Source organism: Octopus bimaculoides, chromosome 4 (genome assembly GCF_046866305.1).
Source record: "Octopus bimaculoides isolate indiv1 chromosome 4, ASM4686630v1, whole genome shotgun sequence".
Taxonomy (NCBI): domain Eukaryota; kingdom Metazoa; phylum Mollusca; class Cephalopoda; order Octopoda; family Octopodidae; genus Octopus; species Octopus bimaculoides.
The window spans coordinates 134,867,515-134,885,328 of NC_142931.1; the positions used below are offsets into that span (position 1 = coordinate 134,867,515).

The window sequence follows — 17,814 nt, forward strand, 5'->3', positions numbered from 1 at the left end:
GTTTCCCAACATATGATCTTCAAAGATAACCAGAAGGGTTCTTGAGCTGAATTCAAAATTTGTTCAGTAGACAAACCATTTAAAAGCTTGTTGGGGAAAGTGGGAGGCCTTCAGAAAATTTCTTTAAATAAAAGGGGGCTCTTGGTAGTGAAACGGTTGGAAACCATTGTCCTATGCTTTTAGTGAATTAGACCATTGCATACTCAAGTTTATCCTTCATGACTACCTCTCCTCTGTGAAGGCGCAATGGCCAAGTGGTTGGGGGAGCAGACTCGCAGTTGTAGGATTGTGGTTTCGATTCTCAGACTGGACGTTGTAAGAGTTTATTGAGCGAAAACACCTAAAGCTCCACGAGGTTCTGGCAGGGGGTGGTGGCAAACCTTGCTGTACTCTTTCACCACAACTTTCTCTCACTCTTACTTCCTGTTTCTGTTGTGCCTATATTTCAAAGGGCCAACCTTGTCACACACTGTCATGCTGAATTTCCCCAAGAACTATGTTAAGGGTACACGTGTCTGTGGAGTGCTCAGCCACTTGCACGTCAATTTCATGAGCAAGCTGTTCTGTTGATCAGATCAACTGGAACCCTCATTGTCATAACCAACAGAGTGCCACGACCTCTCCTTTTTTTGTCACTCTTCTAGGTTCTTTACAAACCACTTTTTACCCAATATTTTTTCATTAGACAGTTGACCTGGAATTTCTCTACTTCTCATACTTTTGTTAGCCATGTTGTGAAGAAGGTTCAGTGTCTTCTACCATAGCCCATGACTTGTGAGTCAATTTGGTTGACACGTGTTGGTTTGTTTACATCCCAGTAACTCAACAGTTTGGCATAACACATTGATAGAATAAATATCAAGCTAAAAATAAGGCATGTACTGGGGTTAATTTGTTTCTTTAAACCCTTCAAGGTGGTGCCCATCATAGCCACTGTCTAATGGCTGAAACAAGTAAAAGATCGGAAAATATCAAATGAACTTCAATTATGTAAATCTCATTAGTCTTTGAGGGCTTGAAAAGGCCAGAGATACAAGTCCTTCCTCTTGGCTAAACAATGGAAAACAAGGAAACAAAACATAGTACCCTTTCCAACAGTAATTATGCTACCCAAGTAACAGAACTAATCTTATAATTTCATAACAGAATAATTAAAATAATCAATGACTAACAAGATAGTAAGCTGGCAGAATCATTAGCACACGGGGCGAAATGCTTAGTGGTATTTTGTCTGCTGTTATGTTCTGAGTTAAAATTCTGCCGAGGTTGACTTTGCCTTTCATCCTTTTGGGGCCACCCTTACAGCCAGGAACTTTTCAGCACCCCCTCATATATAAGGCTGTGTTATTAAGAAGTTTGCTTCCCAACCACGTGGTCTTCAGTTCAGTTCCATTATCTTCAACTATAGCCCACGGCTGACAAAAACCTCGTGAGTGGATTTGGTAGACGGAAACTGAAGGAAACCCACCCTATGTGCATGTATGTGTTGTCCAGAGATCCAGTGATTGTTGTAAGCGAACATCATCGTCATACGAGCGAGCTTATTTGCTTCCAATTTTCCGTGAACAATGTGTCTGGTGAAGGGGGAATATTACCTTGTTTGGAAACAGGAGAAAGTTGATGACAGTAAGGACATCCCGCTATAGAAAATCTGCTTCAATAAATTCCGTTTGAAGCCATGCAAGCACGAAAAAGTAATTGTTAGATGGTGATGTATTTATAGAAATGTTTCCAACTGACAGTCAGTCACAGCTGAAGGTACTTTATTTTATTTATGCTTTTCAAGGAATGAACGTCATCCATTCAGCATAATTAAAGAAATCAATAAGTTGTGATTAACAAAGAAAAAAAGATTTATATACCGATATTGCTCAGAGATATTATTTCTTTTCCGCCAAATCGACCCCAAATACCACTCTACTGTCTTAAAATAAAAGAATACACTGACAAGTAAATAGATGGAATGGTCACAACTGGAATACCTTTGATAGAATAATCTATTGAAACGGGGCTGACTTAGGGTTAAACACCTAACTTTATCTAATATTCATTCTTTCTCTTTTTTTTTTTTTTGGAATAAGATAAAAACTATTTCTAAAAATAACTTAACAGAGTACTGTTATTTGTGTAAAGTTATTTTTAGTACAATTGTGATAATGTTGATTTCTCTCATCGCCGCTAGTTCCAATATTATTATAGAAAACGTGATTTTAAGTGATAAATTCTAGAGAGTATAAGGTTCATTTCCGTCTAAACGAGACATGGCACAGATGCGGACGGAGAGGCGATGCGGGTGACTGAGATAAAGAAGACTGGCAAATTATCAACACAATTATCTGTTGTTAAGTTATTCAGGTCAATTTTCGCTACATCTACTTAATCTGGCAATCCTCCGCGCATCATCATAACGAAAAGCAGTCGACAGACATAAACAAACCGAAAGAAATCTGAACGCAAAATGGTTGGCACTTATACAGTTGCAGCTATATCAGGGAGTTGCGGATTTCTACTTGGAGGTACTCTTTATGGATATTATTTATGTTGTAAAGCACATAGGAAGAAAAATGTCTACGAAACACCAAAGTTAGTCGACGAGTATATGTATCTTCATTACGGATCTCCTCAGGCTTCCACGCATGCTGACTGGTATAATAACTTTCAAATTAGAGATGGATTCGATTTCCCTCTTCGATGTGCCATATTCTGTGATAAGTACTGCCCCAAAGAGGTGAGTTCTCATCATCAATTGTATATAATTCCTGTATTATGTATTCTTTATTAGTAAACGTATTTTCATTTTCCTTCACTACTCAATCCTGTGTTCGACCGTCAGGTAACATTATATTTCATACTTAAAAGTTGTATCGATTTGTGCAGCTTCCTTCGTGTATTTATACATTTCCCCCCCTTTCCCTAGATTTCATTTAGGTTTTGTATGTATTTTCCTTTCCTTTAGCTGTCCCATCCGAAGTAAAATATATATATCACTTGCACCCAAATGTCATACCTTAATTTCTTACACCTCAACGTGCCACGTTCCGGGTTCGCCTTCTTTTCTCATTAACCTTGAAAGACTACCAACACTACTAGTTGAAGCTTCTATGTGGTCGCTTCGATCTTCTAGTATTAACAAGAAGGAAATAGTAAAATTCAAACCTATAAACAATATTCAGCACACCTACATAAGTGCACTCCCACAACGACTTTATTTCCTCAAAATTTTCATGAAAATGGATATTTTTAAATGGAATTTTCTGCAAATACTTTTTCAAATAGATTCTGGTTATATCTGAATCTGTTGTGAAAAACTTTGTTTTGGCAAACGATTTAAAAAATGTCAGGAAAACTCAAACTAAAAAGCATGGAACAAAATTCAGGGCACCGACTTCGAATTTGTTACATTCTTCAGAAAATTAAAAACGTCGTAAAAGTTGCCCCATCTCAGCATGAAACGTCCTTAAATACTCCCCCAATCACAACAAATCATGACACATTTCAGCTTGCAGGGTCTTATTGCTACAAAAATACTCTCCTAACACGCTACGAGGTAGCTTTCTAGAAATGACAGCCAAATCTCCCTCAAATCATACTCCACTATTGGCCGATGTAGTGTCCGATGTTAAATATGGTTGTTGACATCATAAGAAAGTATAAACTTCAAGAGAAGGTGAAATAATTTTTTCGAAACGGTGCATCTCTAAACGAATAAAGCTATGAATAACAGTGTGTAAATATTAAGTCAACTTTTCTATCCAAAGGGTTTTAATCAATATTTAGAAATTTTGGTAAATTTTCAGATTAACACCCGCACGATTTTCACTAGGGTGTTAGGGTTTTGGGGTCAGGGTTACGGTTTTAGGGTTAGGGTTAGGGAATTCCGTCCCTAACCGTAACCCTAACCCTTAGACTCTAACCCTCACCCTAAAACCCTAACACAGTAGTCACTACTGTGTTAGGGTTTTAGGGTGAGGGTTAGAGTCTAAGTAACACCCACACGATTGTCACAATCGTGTGGGTGTTAATCTGAAAATTTACCGAAGTTTTTTTTTCATTTATAGCTTTATTTGCTTCGAGATGCACCATTAAAAAAAAAAAAGTAAAAAATCATGGTCAAGCTGAAACACTTGATCGAGGCTAATCTGGGGGTAAATAGCAACTAAACAATGCCAGCGTCTAAACACAAAATACAGAGCCAAAGCTGCTAATGTTGTTACATAACTTAATACCACCATCAAAAAGAAAGAAAATCATGCCTCAATATATAATATTAACTGTCTAAAATAATATATATATATATATATATAATTTTTGGTTAATGTAGTTTAGTGTCACGAAAAATTTTAAGTAAATTGCACCAGAAATGATTATGTGAAGTCCCATAATTTCATAAATATCGAGTCATCCCATAAATAATGTGGTTTTTTTCAATTACATGAACTAAAAGTCATAGGGAGACGAGATAAACTACCTGCATTAGCTTGCTATAAAAGCAGGTAGTAATTTTATTTTGTACTTATTCTTTGTGCAAGTTTTGAAGAGTGCAGTTCCCTATAAAATTGTCAAGCTCTGAAGACAGTGGGTAGGGAAAGGAGAAATACTGGCACCCCAGGCTAAAGAAGACCTTCACTCACGTAAGGTGTTGTTGTTGTTTCTTTGGTTTCAAGACGAAAGGTGTTCTTCCATCAGCATAATGCTTGGCCACATGCAGCAAGGATGACATTCCAAAGGCTGGAGCAGTTTGAATGTGAAATGATGCCCCATCCACCGTATTCACTGGACATTGCCTTATCTAATTATCATTTATTCCACATCTTCAAAATCATTTGAACAGAAAAAAATATGAATTCTGTAGACAAGGTCAGAACAATACTGGAGAAGTATTTTTCATCACAGACAAATGAATTTTGGAAGAGGGGCCTTGCAAGTCTACCAGTAGATGGAAGAGTATTGTAGAAAACGAAGGAGAGTATACTTTAAATTAAAAAAGATCTTAATTTTGAAAAATAAAAGAAGTATAAAAAAAACCGCATTATTTATAGGATGACACAATACATGCATTGAAGATATCACCTGGGTATGTGACATAAAGAAAATTGGATGTTTGGTGCTGTAGAAAATGGGTACAGGAAAATGTGGCATGCTTACACAAGTGTGCTAGAAAATTTCATTGAAAATTATCCATTTCTCTCAAAGTTATGAGGAAAGAAATTTGAGAAGAGAAGCATGTGGTTGATACCCAATAGGTAGGCTTCCTATGTTGGTTTAGGCTGCACACATGGTTGTAAACTATTCTTTAAATTTTGTTGATCCAATGATAAGAGCATCCATTCTCTGACTATTGAGGGGTGGTGGAAACTTGCCAAGAAGATACTCAGTTGACAATTACCTGTTTGCATCACTAAACCTATATGTATACATGTATAAATTTTGTGTCTATTCTTCAGCCGCGATCTACAGAAGCTCGGCGAGCTTTAGATATTGGATGTGCAGTTGGAAGGTCAACATTTGAACTGTCACAATATTTTGAGGAAGTTATAGGAATTGACTACAGCCAAGCATTCATCAACCAATGCCTTTTATTGAAAGAGAAGAAAACATTAGATTTTTCGATTGTCAGTGAAGGAGACATTTATGAAAAACACACAACTACATTATCGAGTTCTGTGGTAAGTCTTCTCTAATTTTAAGCTCAAATTATTTCATTTAAACTATAATTAGTTGAGAAATCTTTGGGATCTTTTTCCATTTGATATATTTGTTTTGATTCTATTGGAAATTCTTCAGATGTAGTTTTCCAACTGAATTATGAAAATCAAAACTATATTTTTGAAGCAATTAATAACATGAATAATATGAAGATTGAAACATTGAAATTTTTTGTAATTTTAGCCAATAAGATTCATCCACATTTTACACAATATGATGATATATTGTTTTATTTTTGTTTGTTTCCACCACCATCATCATCATTTTATGTTCATATCCGATGCTGGCATGACTTGAATGGTTTGGTAGGATCTGGTAAGCCCCAAGGCTAGGCTGAGCTCCAGTGTCAGCTCTAGTATGTTTTGTATGGCTGGATGTCCTTCTTAGTATCAACCAATTTATAGTCTGTACTGGATTGTTTTTTTTTTTGTGTCACTTGCACTATTAGGGTTGCCACATGTTGCAAGACAGGAAAAGAACAGAAAAGGCAAGAGGCCCCTAAGTGGTGGAGTGGGGAGTATTTGGGAGGGAAAGATGATTTTATGCCAGTTGTTGAGTGGCTAGAGTATGAAATAGGAATGTACATGTATGTGTTATTATAGAGGAGATATATAGCTACCTCACATAAGGGTGTTTTGTTTTATGAAAACCAAAACAATTTTATATTTTTTGTAAAATTAATAATAAATATGTTACAAAACCTCTAAATATGAAAATATTTAATGAAAGACAAATTAATATGTACAATGAAATTTTATGAAGCACTGTGAACACTAACTCCCACGATGCTGTGGTAACTTATTTGAAGAAGAAATTATTGATGAATTTAATTGGCTTAAATCACAGAAATTTCAATCTGTAACCCTTTAGTATTCATATGACTCTGTCAACTGTAATGCTTATTTATTCATATTGTGTTGAATTGCATTATCTCATAGCTTTCAGATTTCTAGGATGTGAATGTTTATTATTAGAATGACATTGTAGGATAGGTGTGAGAGACCAAATCTGGCCAGTTTGAACATAAAACAGGTCAAATATTCAGGCTGCATATGGCCAGTTTAAATGCTAAAATTAAAAATTTTGTAACTTTATTTTCATTAATTTCTTTAAGAAATAGTTGAAATTTTCGTAATTAGCTTGAAAACTACATCTATGTAGAAATTTTCCATAACATTAGAATGAATGTATCAAACCAAAAAGATCCATTGTGTATTGTATTTTATTGATTTTTATTTTTCCCTCTGATTTTACAACTACATTTTTTCATATTTGTATTGATAGTACCTTTTCATTTGGTATCGATAGTACCTTTTCATTTGGTATTGATAGTACCTTTTCATTTGGTATCGATAGTACCTTTTTATTTGGTATTGATAGTACCTTTTCATTTGGTATTGATAGTACCTTTTTATTTGGTATCGATAGTACCTTTTTATTTGGTATCGATAGTACCTTTTTATTTGGTATCGATAGTACCTTTATTTTGGTATTGATAGTACCTTTTCATTTGGTATCGATAGTACCTTTTCATTTGGTATCGATAGTACCTTTTTATTTGGTATCGATAGTACCTTTTTATTTGGTATCGATAGTACCTTTATTTTGGTATTGATAGTACCTTTTTATTTGGTATCGATAGTACCTTTTTATTTGGTATCGATAGTACCTTTTTATTTGGTATTGATAGTACCTTTTTATTTGGTATCGATAGTACCTTTTTATTTGGTATCGATAGTACCTTTATTTTGGTATTGATAGTACTTTGTCATTTGGTATCGATAGTACCTTTTTATTTGGTATCGATAGTACCTTTATTTTGGTATTGATAGTACCTTGTCATTTGGTATCGATAGTACCTTTTTATTTGGTATCGATAGTACCTTTTTATTTGGTATCGATAGTACCTTTATTTTGGTATTGATAGTACCTTGTCATTTGGTACCGATAGTACCTTTTTATTTGGTATCGATAGTACCTTTTTATTTGGTATTGATAGTACCTTTTTATTTGGTATCGATAGTACCTTTTTATTTGGTATCGATAGTACCTTTATTTTGGTATTGATAGTACCTTGTCATTTGGTATCGATAGTACCTTTTTATTTGGTATTGATAGTACCTTTTCATTTGGTATCGATAGTACCTTTTCATTTGGTATCGATAGTACTTTTTCATTTGGTATTGATAGTACCTTTTCATTTGGTATCGATAGTACCTTTTTATTTGGTATTGATAGTACCTTTTCATTTGGTATCGATAGTACCTTTTTATTTGGTATCGATAGTACCTTTATTTTGGTATTGATAGTACCTTTTCATTTGGTATCGATAGTACCTTTTTATTTGGTATCGATAGTACCTTTATTTTGGTATTGATAGTACCTTTTCATTTGGTATCGATAGTACCTTTTTATTTGGTATTGATAGTACCTTTTCATTTGGTATCGATAGTACCTTTTTATTTGGTATCGATAGTACCTTTTTATTTGGTATCGATAGTACCTTTTTATTTGGTATTGATAGTACCTTTATTTTGGTATTGATAGTACCTTTTTATTTGGTATCGATAGTACCTTTTTATTTGGTATCGATAGTACCTTTTTATTTGGTATCGATAGTACCTTTATTTTGGTATCGATAGTACCTTTTTATTTGGTACTGATAGTACCTTTATTTGTTCTTTTCAATAATAGTGATCACGATGATAATGATGATTTGAAGGTGTTGGAATAAGTTTTTCTGTGTCTTGAAATTTTATTTCAGAATGTTGACCGAGTGAACTTCCAAGTTGGTGATGCTTGCAACCTACCAAGAACTCTTGCTAAATTCGACTGTGTTCTTGCTGCCAACCTGATCTGTCGTCTGTACGATTCAATGCTTTTCCTTAAGAGACTGCCAGAATTAGTAAAAGAAAATGGTATTTTAGTTCTTACAGCACCATATACTTGGCTTACTTCATTCACCCCAAAGGTCAGTTTGTTATTTTATTGCATATTATTTTCTTTTTTAATGATTCTTAAGAAAGGAATGGTTGTGCTGTGTTTTTTTCTTTTTTGCATTTAAATAAAATTTACTTTTTAACCATGGCTGAGTGGTTAAGAAGCTTGCTCTGCAACTACATGGTTTCTGGTTCAGTCCCAACTGTGTGGTTTCATACTTGTTATGCAGCATCTTGGACAAGTGACTTCTAATGTGGCCTCAGGTCAAACAATGCCTTGTGAGTTAATTTGGTAAATGGAAACTGTGTAGAAGCTTGTTGCATATATATAACTGTGTGTGTCTTTGCGTTTCCATTTGTCTCCCACCACCACTTAACAACCAGTGTTAGTTTGTTTACATCCTTGTAACTTCAGCAAACGTGACTGATACAATAAGTACCAGGCTTGAAAATAAGTCCTGGCATTGATTTGTTCAACTAAAACCCTTCAATGCAGTGCCCCAGCATGGTCACAGTCTAGTGACTGAAACAAGTAAAAGATAAACAAGTGAATCTGGTGCCATGTCTATTTGAAACAAGTTATTGTAGCTTATATTTTACTATTGTAAGCCATGTACATAGAAAATTACTTGTCTTTATAAGGTACATCCAATTAAAATGGAAGTTATAAAGTAGTCTGCCAAATCAGTAGTTTTACTGAGGAGGAGGGGAAATGGCTAAATGGATACAGTTGTGGTGTACTAGTTTGTTGCTCTTGAGTTCAAATCTACTGCCTACATATCATGGTATATTTGGTCAAACACTTAACTCCACATGTCTTTATTAACCAAACTTTCAAGAATAAGTATTATGTCTTCCAGGAATGTTATCTACAATGGACAAACATTATACATTTTGGCATACAGTCATCATCATCATCGTTTAACGTCCGCTTTCCATGCTAGCATGGGTTGGACGATTTGACTGAGGACTGGTGAAACCGGATGGCAACACCAGGCTCCAATCTAATTTGGCAGAGTTTCTACAGCTGGATGCCCTTCCTAACGCCAACCACTCAGAGAGTGTAGTGGGTGCTTTTACGTGTCACCCGCACGAAAACGGCCACGCTCGAAATGGTGTCTTTTATGTGCCACCCGCACAAGCCAGTCCAGGGGCACTGGCAACGATCTCACTCGAAAATCCTACGGGAGCCAGTCAGGCCGTACTGGCAACGGCCACGCTCAAAATGGTGCATCTCATGTGCCACCTGCACAAGAGCCAGTCCAGGGGCACTGGCAACGATCTTACTTGGCTTGCCGGGTCTTCTCACGCACAGCACATTTCCAAAGGTCTCGGTCAGTAGTCATCGCCTCGGTGAGGCCCAATGTACGAAGGTCTTGCCTCACCACCTCAGCCCAGGTCTTCCTGGGCCTACCTCTTCCACGGGTTCCCTCAACTGTTAGGGTGTGGCACTTTTTCACGCAGCTATCCTCATCCATTCTCACCACATGTCCATACCAGCGCAATCGTCTCTCTTGCACACCACAACTGATGCTTCTAATGTTCAGCTTTTCTCTCAAGATACTTACACTCTGACGGGTATTCACATTGACATTACACATCCAACGGAGCATACTGGCTTCATTCCTTGCGAGCTTACGTATGTCCTCAGCAGTTACAGCCCATGTTTCACTGCCATGTAGCATGGCTGTTCGTACGCATGCGTCATACAGTCTGCCTTTTACTCTGAGTGAGAGTCCCTTTGTCGCCAGCAGGGGTAAGAGCTCTCTAAACTTTGCCCAGGCTATTCTTATTCTAGCAGCTACACTTTCAGCGCACCCACCCCCACTACTAACTTGGTCGCCCAGATAGTGGAAACTATCGACTACCTCTAGTTTTTCACCCTGGAATGAGATAGAAGTTGTTTCCTGTTTGTTTACAGTCTTTATTGCACCTGAACATCTGCCACAAACAAAAACTAACTTGCTAGTTAACCTGCCTTTGATGTTGCTGCACCTCTTATGTGTCCATAGCTTGCACCGGGTACATCTTATAGAGTTACTACCTACTCCTTTTCTACATACTGAGCAGGGCCATCTACCTGAAGGGGTTTGTGTTTTATCTACCTTCCTACTTATTAGGATTTTGGTTTTAGCTGGGTTGACTCTAAGGCCCTTCAATTCTAGACCTTGCTTCCACACCTGAAACTTCTCCTCTAGTTCTGATAGTGACTGAAACTTCTCCTCTAGTTCTGGTGTATGATATTTATTATATGTATGTAAACCTTAATCTTATCATGAAGAGTGTTTTTGATTAAAAACTCAAGTTAATTAGATTGTGTAATCAGTAACTTGATGCAGATATAACTGTGTGGTCGAAAAATTTGCTTCACAACCACATAGTTTTAGGTGATTCCTTTGTGCAGCATTTATCAAAAGTGTCTTGTGTCATAGCCACGAGCCTAATGTCTTGTGGGTGGAATTTTGTAGACAGAAACTAGGCATATTACTTTACATAATACCATACAGCATGACCTAATGTATTGTGCAAATGTATTTGTTTTGAGTTGTGATCCATAAATTCATATAATGTATTCATGAGTTGTCGATTTTTCATATTCCATTTTAATTCTTATCTTATTTTCTGCAATATTGAGAAAGTCTTTGCTTTGCTTTTTCAGTCTCATTGGCTTGGTGGCTACTATAATGAAGCAATGAAACCTATTTATGGATTTGATGCCTTAAGAAAAGTGCTCTCACCACATTTCAAATTGATCAAAGAAACTGAAATGCCTATGCTGATCAGAGAGACTCAAAGAAAACATCAATGGACAATTTGTCATGTCACTGTTTGGCAGCGTGTACCTTTAGAAGGATCTGTTTAGTATATCTTTCTTTCTAATCTGTTCCTTCTGGAATAACCTTCTTATTTGAAACTTGAATAGTCCTTTTTAAATCAAAAATTATGAGAAAAAATTTAGATATTTTTGTTAAAATTGTTGGACTCTATTTTTCTATGAATTTATAACCGATTTCCCACAATTTTGAAATATGACAGAAGTATTCTGGAATTTTTGTTTATTTTTTTACACTAACAATAATCCTGTTGGATTTGCCTGACTGTTAGTATTTTTGATTCTGGCAAGATGGCTTCATTATTTCTTGCATAATATTTTTTTAATAGGTCTGTGATTCAAAATTTTGATTATGTAATGTCTCATCTGAATGATTGGTACTTTTCTCAAGTTGCAGTGAAAATAAACATGATATATTTCAAAGAAATTATGACAATTATTTTGTTTTTCTTTTACCATATCACTCATCATTTACCCTGTAATATTCTAGTTCTGTTCCTCAGTTGCAGTCTTACCTATATTTAACATCACCTACATTGCAAATGGGGATTGCTTAGATCTAATTTCAATGTTAATTTTTCAATTAAAGCATCAGTCAGTTCTGACTATGAATATTTAGATTTTTGCTAAAGCTAAACAAAACTTAATTTGGTTGAACATCCATTCTAGAACTGAAAACATCTTGCTTCCAATAGCAGATCTGTTGAGATGCTAAAACTATTATTTAGCACTTTGCATAATCACACAGGCCTATTTGGTTGTTGCATAATTTCATTTTCCATAGCATGACGCATGCGTACGAACAGCCATGCTACATGGCAGTGAAACATGGGCTGTAACTGCTGAGGACATACGTAAGCTCGCAAGGAATGAAGCCAGTATGCTCCGTTGGATGTGTAATGTCAATGTGAATACCCGTCAGAGTGTAAGTATCTTGAGAGAAAAGCTGAACATTAGAAGCATCAGTTGTGGTGTGCAAGAGAGACGATTGCGCTGGTATGGACATGTAATGAGAATGGATGAGGATAGCTGTGTGAAAAAGTGCCACACCCTAACAGTTGAGGGAACCCGTGGAAGAGGTAGGCCCAGGAAGACCTGGGCTGAGGTGGTGAGGCAAGACCTTCGTACATTGGGCCTCACTGAGGCGATGACTACTGACCGAGACCTTTGGAAATGTGCTGTGCGTGAAAAGACCCGGCAAGCCAAGTAAGATCGTTGCCAGTGCCCCTGGACTGGCTCTTGTGCGGGTGGCACATGAGATGCACCATTTTGAGCGTGGCCGTTGCCAGTACCGCCTGACTGGCTCCCGTAGGATTTTCGAGTGAGATCGTTGCCAGTGCCCCCGGACTGGCTTGTGCGGGTGGCACATAAAAGACACCATTTCGAGCGTGGCCGTTTTCGTGCGGGTGACACGTAAAAGCACCCACTACACTCTCTGAGTGGTTGGCGTTAGGAAGGGCATCCAGCTGTAGAAACTCTGCCAAATTAGATTGGAGCCTGGTGTTGCCATCCGGTTTCACCAGTCCTCAGTCAAATCGTCCAACCCATGCTAGCATGGAAAGCGGACGTTAAACGATGATGATTAAGTGGATAAAAAATAAGGTAGTTTTTCCCTACAGCTAAGTGAACTGGAGCAATATAAAATTATAGTGTTCTTATATGTTTACAAAACACCAGCAACAGATTAAAAGTCATGGATTATAAGCTGTAGTTGTCTGCTTGTATTTTGCTTTTAAAAATCTTGATCTCACATTGAAAATATGTCTATCCTAGTCTCTGAAACTGTAATAACTGAAATCTAAACCAGAGCAATAGATTTAATTCTTCTAAAACCCTTGGGGATAATTGGCTTTAAAGAAAGGAATCCACAAGAAACCCATTGTGAACGGTTCCACAGGTATACCAGGTTTTCTTTTATTTCACAAAACTGACTAAAATTTAATACTGTGCATTAAATATGTCAAACAAATATTATTTTATCGTGGTTAGACCATAAACATTGTACTTATTTTTAAGTTTCTATGGGTCGAAGCAAAGAAAAGGTTTCTCTTTTCTGGATCATTTAATATATTACATTATATATATATATATATATATATATATATATATATATATATATATATAATATATATATACATATTATACATATTATACATATATATACAAAAATATACAAAAATTTATGCCTAAAATACAATACTGTCTGCTCAAATAATGATAATTATCACAAATATGATAATGTTGATCTTATTAGAGAGCAAGTGATTGAATGAGATTTTATTTATTAATATGGAAATTTGCTCCCATTAAATTTACAAATTCTGGTAATTGTTTTTTTTTTTTGTATTCTTAATTCAGTGAAAATACTGTAACCATCATCATTTGGACACCACATAAAGAGTAAGTTCAATTCAAAAGATGTAGTGAATGTGAGTGTGGCTAAAACTGAAGTGCTAATAAATAGCAGAAAGTACAAAAGCCCAATAACTTTAGAAAAGAGGCCTTGTTCAGTATGTATGAAACTTAATGCCAATGATGAGTCTACAGAAAATGCATTATCTCTCTGACAGAATAATAAAAAATGAGAAATTTAGATGCATTTATTTGTAGTTCTAAAGTAACTATTAGTAGAGCAGCTGTACATTTTAATACCTGCTGATTGCACAGGTAGATTGCAGCATGTAGTAGTTTTGTTATATTACTTTATTGATTAATTCCATATAAGGTAGTGTGACATTTTTAGCTTGACCAAGCAACTAACAGTACAATTAGTATTGATATACATCTAAAAAAATCAACAGACAAATTTATTTTTAGCTCTATGGCTGAGTGGTAAGATATTTGATTATCAACCACATGATTTTAGGTTCAGTCCCACCGAGTGGCACCTTGGTTAAGTGCCTTCTACTATTGCCCCAGGTTGACCAAAGTCTTGTGAATGGATTTAACTAAAAGGAACTTGTCATATTTCTGTGTGTTACTGTCTCCTTGTCTTGACTTCTTATGACAGCTGCAAATGAGTGCTGCCATCATGCAAGTGGTATTCTTCATTTCAAATCCTCCATAAAAACATGTCTGGTCATCGAGAAACATTACCTTATTTGGAAACAGGTGAGAGCAGAAAACAAGAAAGGCATCCGGCAATAGAAAAACCTGTCTCAATAAATTCTATCAGACCCATGCATGCATTTGGCTGAGGTCGACTTTGCTTTTTATCCTTTCGGGGATCGATAAATTAAGTACCAGTTGCGTACTGGAGTCGATCTAATCGACTGGCTCCTGTCTAGAGTAGAAAAGAATAAATTTGATATGAAGTCAAGATCCAAGAAAAAAAAAAGTGAATATCTGAGTTCCTTCCCCTTGGCCAAACTTCTTCAACAAAATCAACGAGTTTCATGTCTCTAGAGATATCGATATTGGTCATGGATGTGCTTTCTCACAACTGGATTTGCATTTTAAAATTTTCAATCTTTTTATCAATTACTTTGTTCTACACAGCAGGGGATGTCTTCCTCATAAGTTACATTCATACTTTCACCTTTGCAAAGTTAAAGTAGAGAAACAACCAAGAGAACTGGATTGCCAGAATTAATAGAACATGGACAAAATGGAGAGGGGAAATCTGCCACATGGAACAAGGATAAATAAAAACGAAGGAGTTGCACTCATCATTGCATGTTGTCACAATATCTATTAATTATAGTTATCTTTTACTTGTTTTAGTCATTAGACTGCAGCACCATCTTGAAGTATTTTTAGTCAAATGAATCAACCCCCACTACTCATTGTCTTTTAAGCCTGGTGCTTAATCTGTTGATCTCTTTTAATAAGCTAAGTTTGGGGGTGGGGCATAAACACACCAACATTGGTTGTCAGGTGGTGGTAGGTGGGGGGGCAAACATAAACACACACAGATCAATGCATTTTATTGTTCTTTTTCAACTAAAAAAAAAAAAAAAAAAAAAAAAAGGGAGAGAATTTCAAAGGAGTGACATTTCTGGGAAAATATGGGAAAGGGAAAGAAATGCAGAACAATGACATTCTGGGGAAATAAGGACTAGGCATAGGGGTTTGTAAAGGGTGGTTACGCATTGGAGAAATAAAGTAGTGCCTGAGACCGACCGGCCAGCTCAGCAGTAGCAGCAGAAATCACACCAATCAACCAAATGAATTTCCTTTAGATGCAGCTTAGAATGTAACAGTAACATTGTCCAAATATGAGGATAGCACTTCCGGAGCTTTGCAGAGATTTAGTATTTGTTGCTGGCCTCAAGGCAGAAAGCTTGTCTTTGTTGCTGTTGATGTGCATTTGCTGTCAGTGAGAATAAAGCCTACCATTTGAAGCAATCTCGAGTTGTAGAAGTAACTGCGAGACAAAATATCTTTTCTACTCTAGGCACAAGGCCCGAAATTTGGGGGGAGGGGGACAGTCGATTAGATCGACCCCAGTACACAACTGGTACTTAATTTATCGACTCCAAAAGGATGAAAGGTAAAGTCGACCTCAGCAGAATTTGAACTCAGAATGTAAAGATGGACGAAATACCGCTAACGTTTCTGCCAGCTCGCCGCCTTGGGAGACAAAATATAATGGGAGATGTAAGCAGTAACAATCCTTTCTACTTTAGGCACAAAGGCCTGAAATTTTGGGAGACAGGGCTAGTTGATGATCTCAGCCCAAGTGCTTAACTCATACTTATTTCATCAATTCTGAAAGGCAAAGTCAACCATAGCAGAATTTGAACTTAGGATGTAAAAACAGATGAACTGCCACAAAGCATATTGTTTGGCTTGCTAATAAATTTGCCAGCTTGTCATCTTAATGTAAGTAGTAATAATGATTTCAAATTTTGGCACAAGGCCAGCAATTCCAAGGGTCAGGGTAGGTCTATTAAATCAACACCCAGTGCTCAACTGGTACTTATTTTACCAACCCTGAAATGATGAAAGGCAAAATCAACAATGGCAGAATTTAAACTTAAAATGTAACCCTAACCCTAAGCATTTGTCTGCCGTGCTAATGACTTTGCCAGCTCGCCATCTTAATCTGAAGTAGTAATAACCATGTTGGCCTGTACTCATACAGTAATGTAGTATGAATGACTATGTTGGTCTGTACACATAATGCTATGAATAATAAAGGTTGAGAGGAAAAGAAGCTCTGATGATAGTGGGAACCAAAGAAGAAGAATTGTTGTTTAGCCATAGATTGATTTTGATCAAGTAGATTTCTAATCAAAAGCAATCCAGCTGTGGCTATCCTGTGTTTCTCTGATGTGTAGTGAATCCGGAACAAGATTGTCCAATGTATCTTTTTCTCAAATGGTGGGATGTGGTTTGAAGGAAATTAAGCTGCTATTTCCAGCCAGTTGAGTACTCTTTAATTTCAAATTTCAGCAAACTGTTGTATCCCTAATTCTATTGCCGTTTACAATATATTGACTGTGTTACATGCCTAACTATCATGATATGAAACAGGGATTAGCAAGTTCTTTTTTTGATGGTCAACTTTTGATTTTTTTCTAACATTTGTCAAAGGCTCCCATATATAACTCACAGATAAAAACATCCTTTATACCTCCACCCATTTCCATTACAAGCAATGTTTAACGACAAAAATTAAATCACGATTTAAAAGACTGAAAGTTATGAATTGCTCACTAGCTCACAAATACATTAAATTTGGGCATACGTGCACAAGACTGTCCCTCCACCCCAACATTTGTTTCCTCATAACTTTCGGAAAATGGATATTTTTTTTACTAAATTTTCAATAAATTCGCTTCAGCTGGTGTAGATTCCGATTATTTCATAATTTGTGAAAAAAAGTGGAGAGGGGCTTCGGAAAATTTACACTAGTCAGAGGTATTTCCTCATAACTTTCAGAAACATGGGTATTTTTTAAAGAAATTTTCAACAAATACCTTTCAAAGTGTGTAGATTACAATTACATTGGAATTTAATATGATGAAAAAAAATAATAATAAATTGATAGGCACGCACACATCACATACATCTACAAAATGAAACTTGTAATTTCGAAAGAAAATCGTGTGCGTCAATATGTTTATGTGCGTGTTACTTTTTTTTTATGTTAAATTCCTATATAATCGCGATCTGCAAGGTATTTGTAGAAAATTTCATATAAAGTACCAATTTTCCTCCAAGTTATAGGGAGACGATGCCGACTAGGTTGAATTTTCCGAAGCTCCTCTCTTCCTCTTTTTCACAACAAATTCCTATATAATCAAAATCTACACAATCTGAAGCGTATTTGTAAGAAATTTCATTGAAAGATGTCCATTTTTCTGGAAGTTACGAGGAAAGAAAGTCGGT

At 36.2% G+C, this 17,814-nt stretch overlaps 1 protein-coding gene across 1 annotated transcript; it reads left to right on the forward strand.

Moving 5' to 3' along the window:
* The first annotated feature begins 261 nt into the window (after positions 1-261).
* Positions 262-11,905, forward strand: LOC106880151 (uncharacterized). Its single transcript, XM_089351519.1, has 4 exons — positions 262-2,728; positions 5,445-5,666; positions 8,471-8,677; positions 11,305-11,905. Exons 1-4 carry the CDS (start codon positions 2,459-2,461, stop codon positions 11,506-11,508), a joined length of 903 nt encoding a protein of 300 aa, XP_089207645.1. The 5' UTR covers positions 262-2,458; the 3' UTR covers positions 11,509-11,905.
* Positions 11,906-17,814: the final 5,909 nt, after the last annotated feature.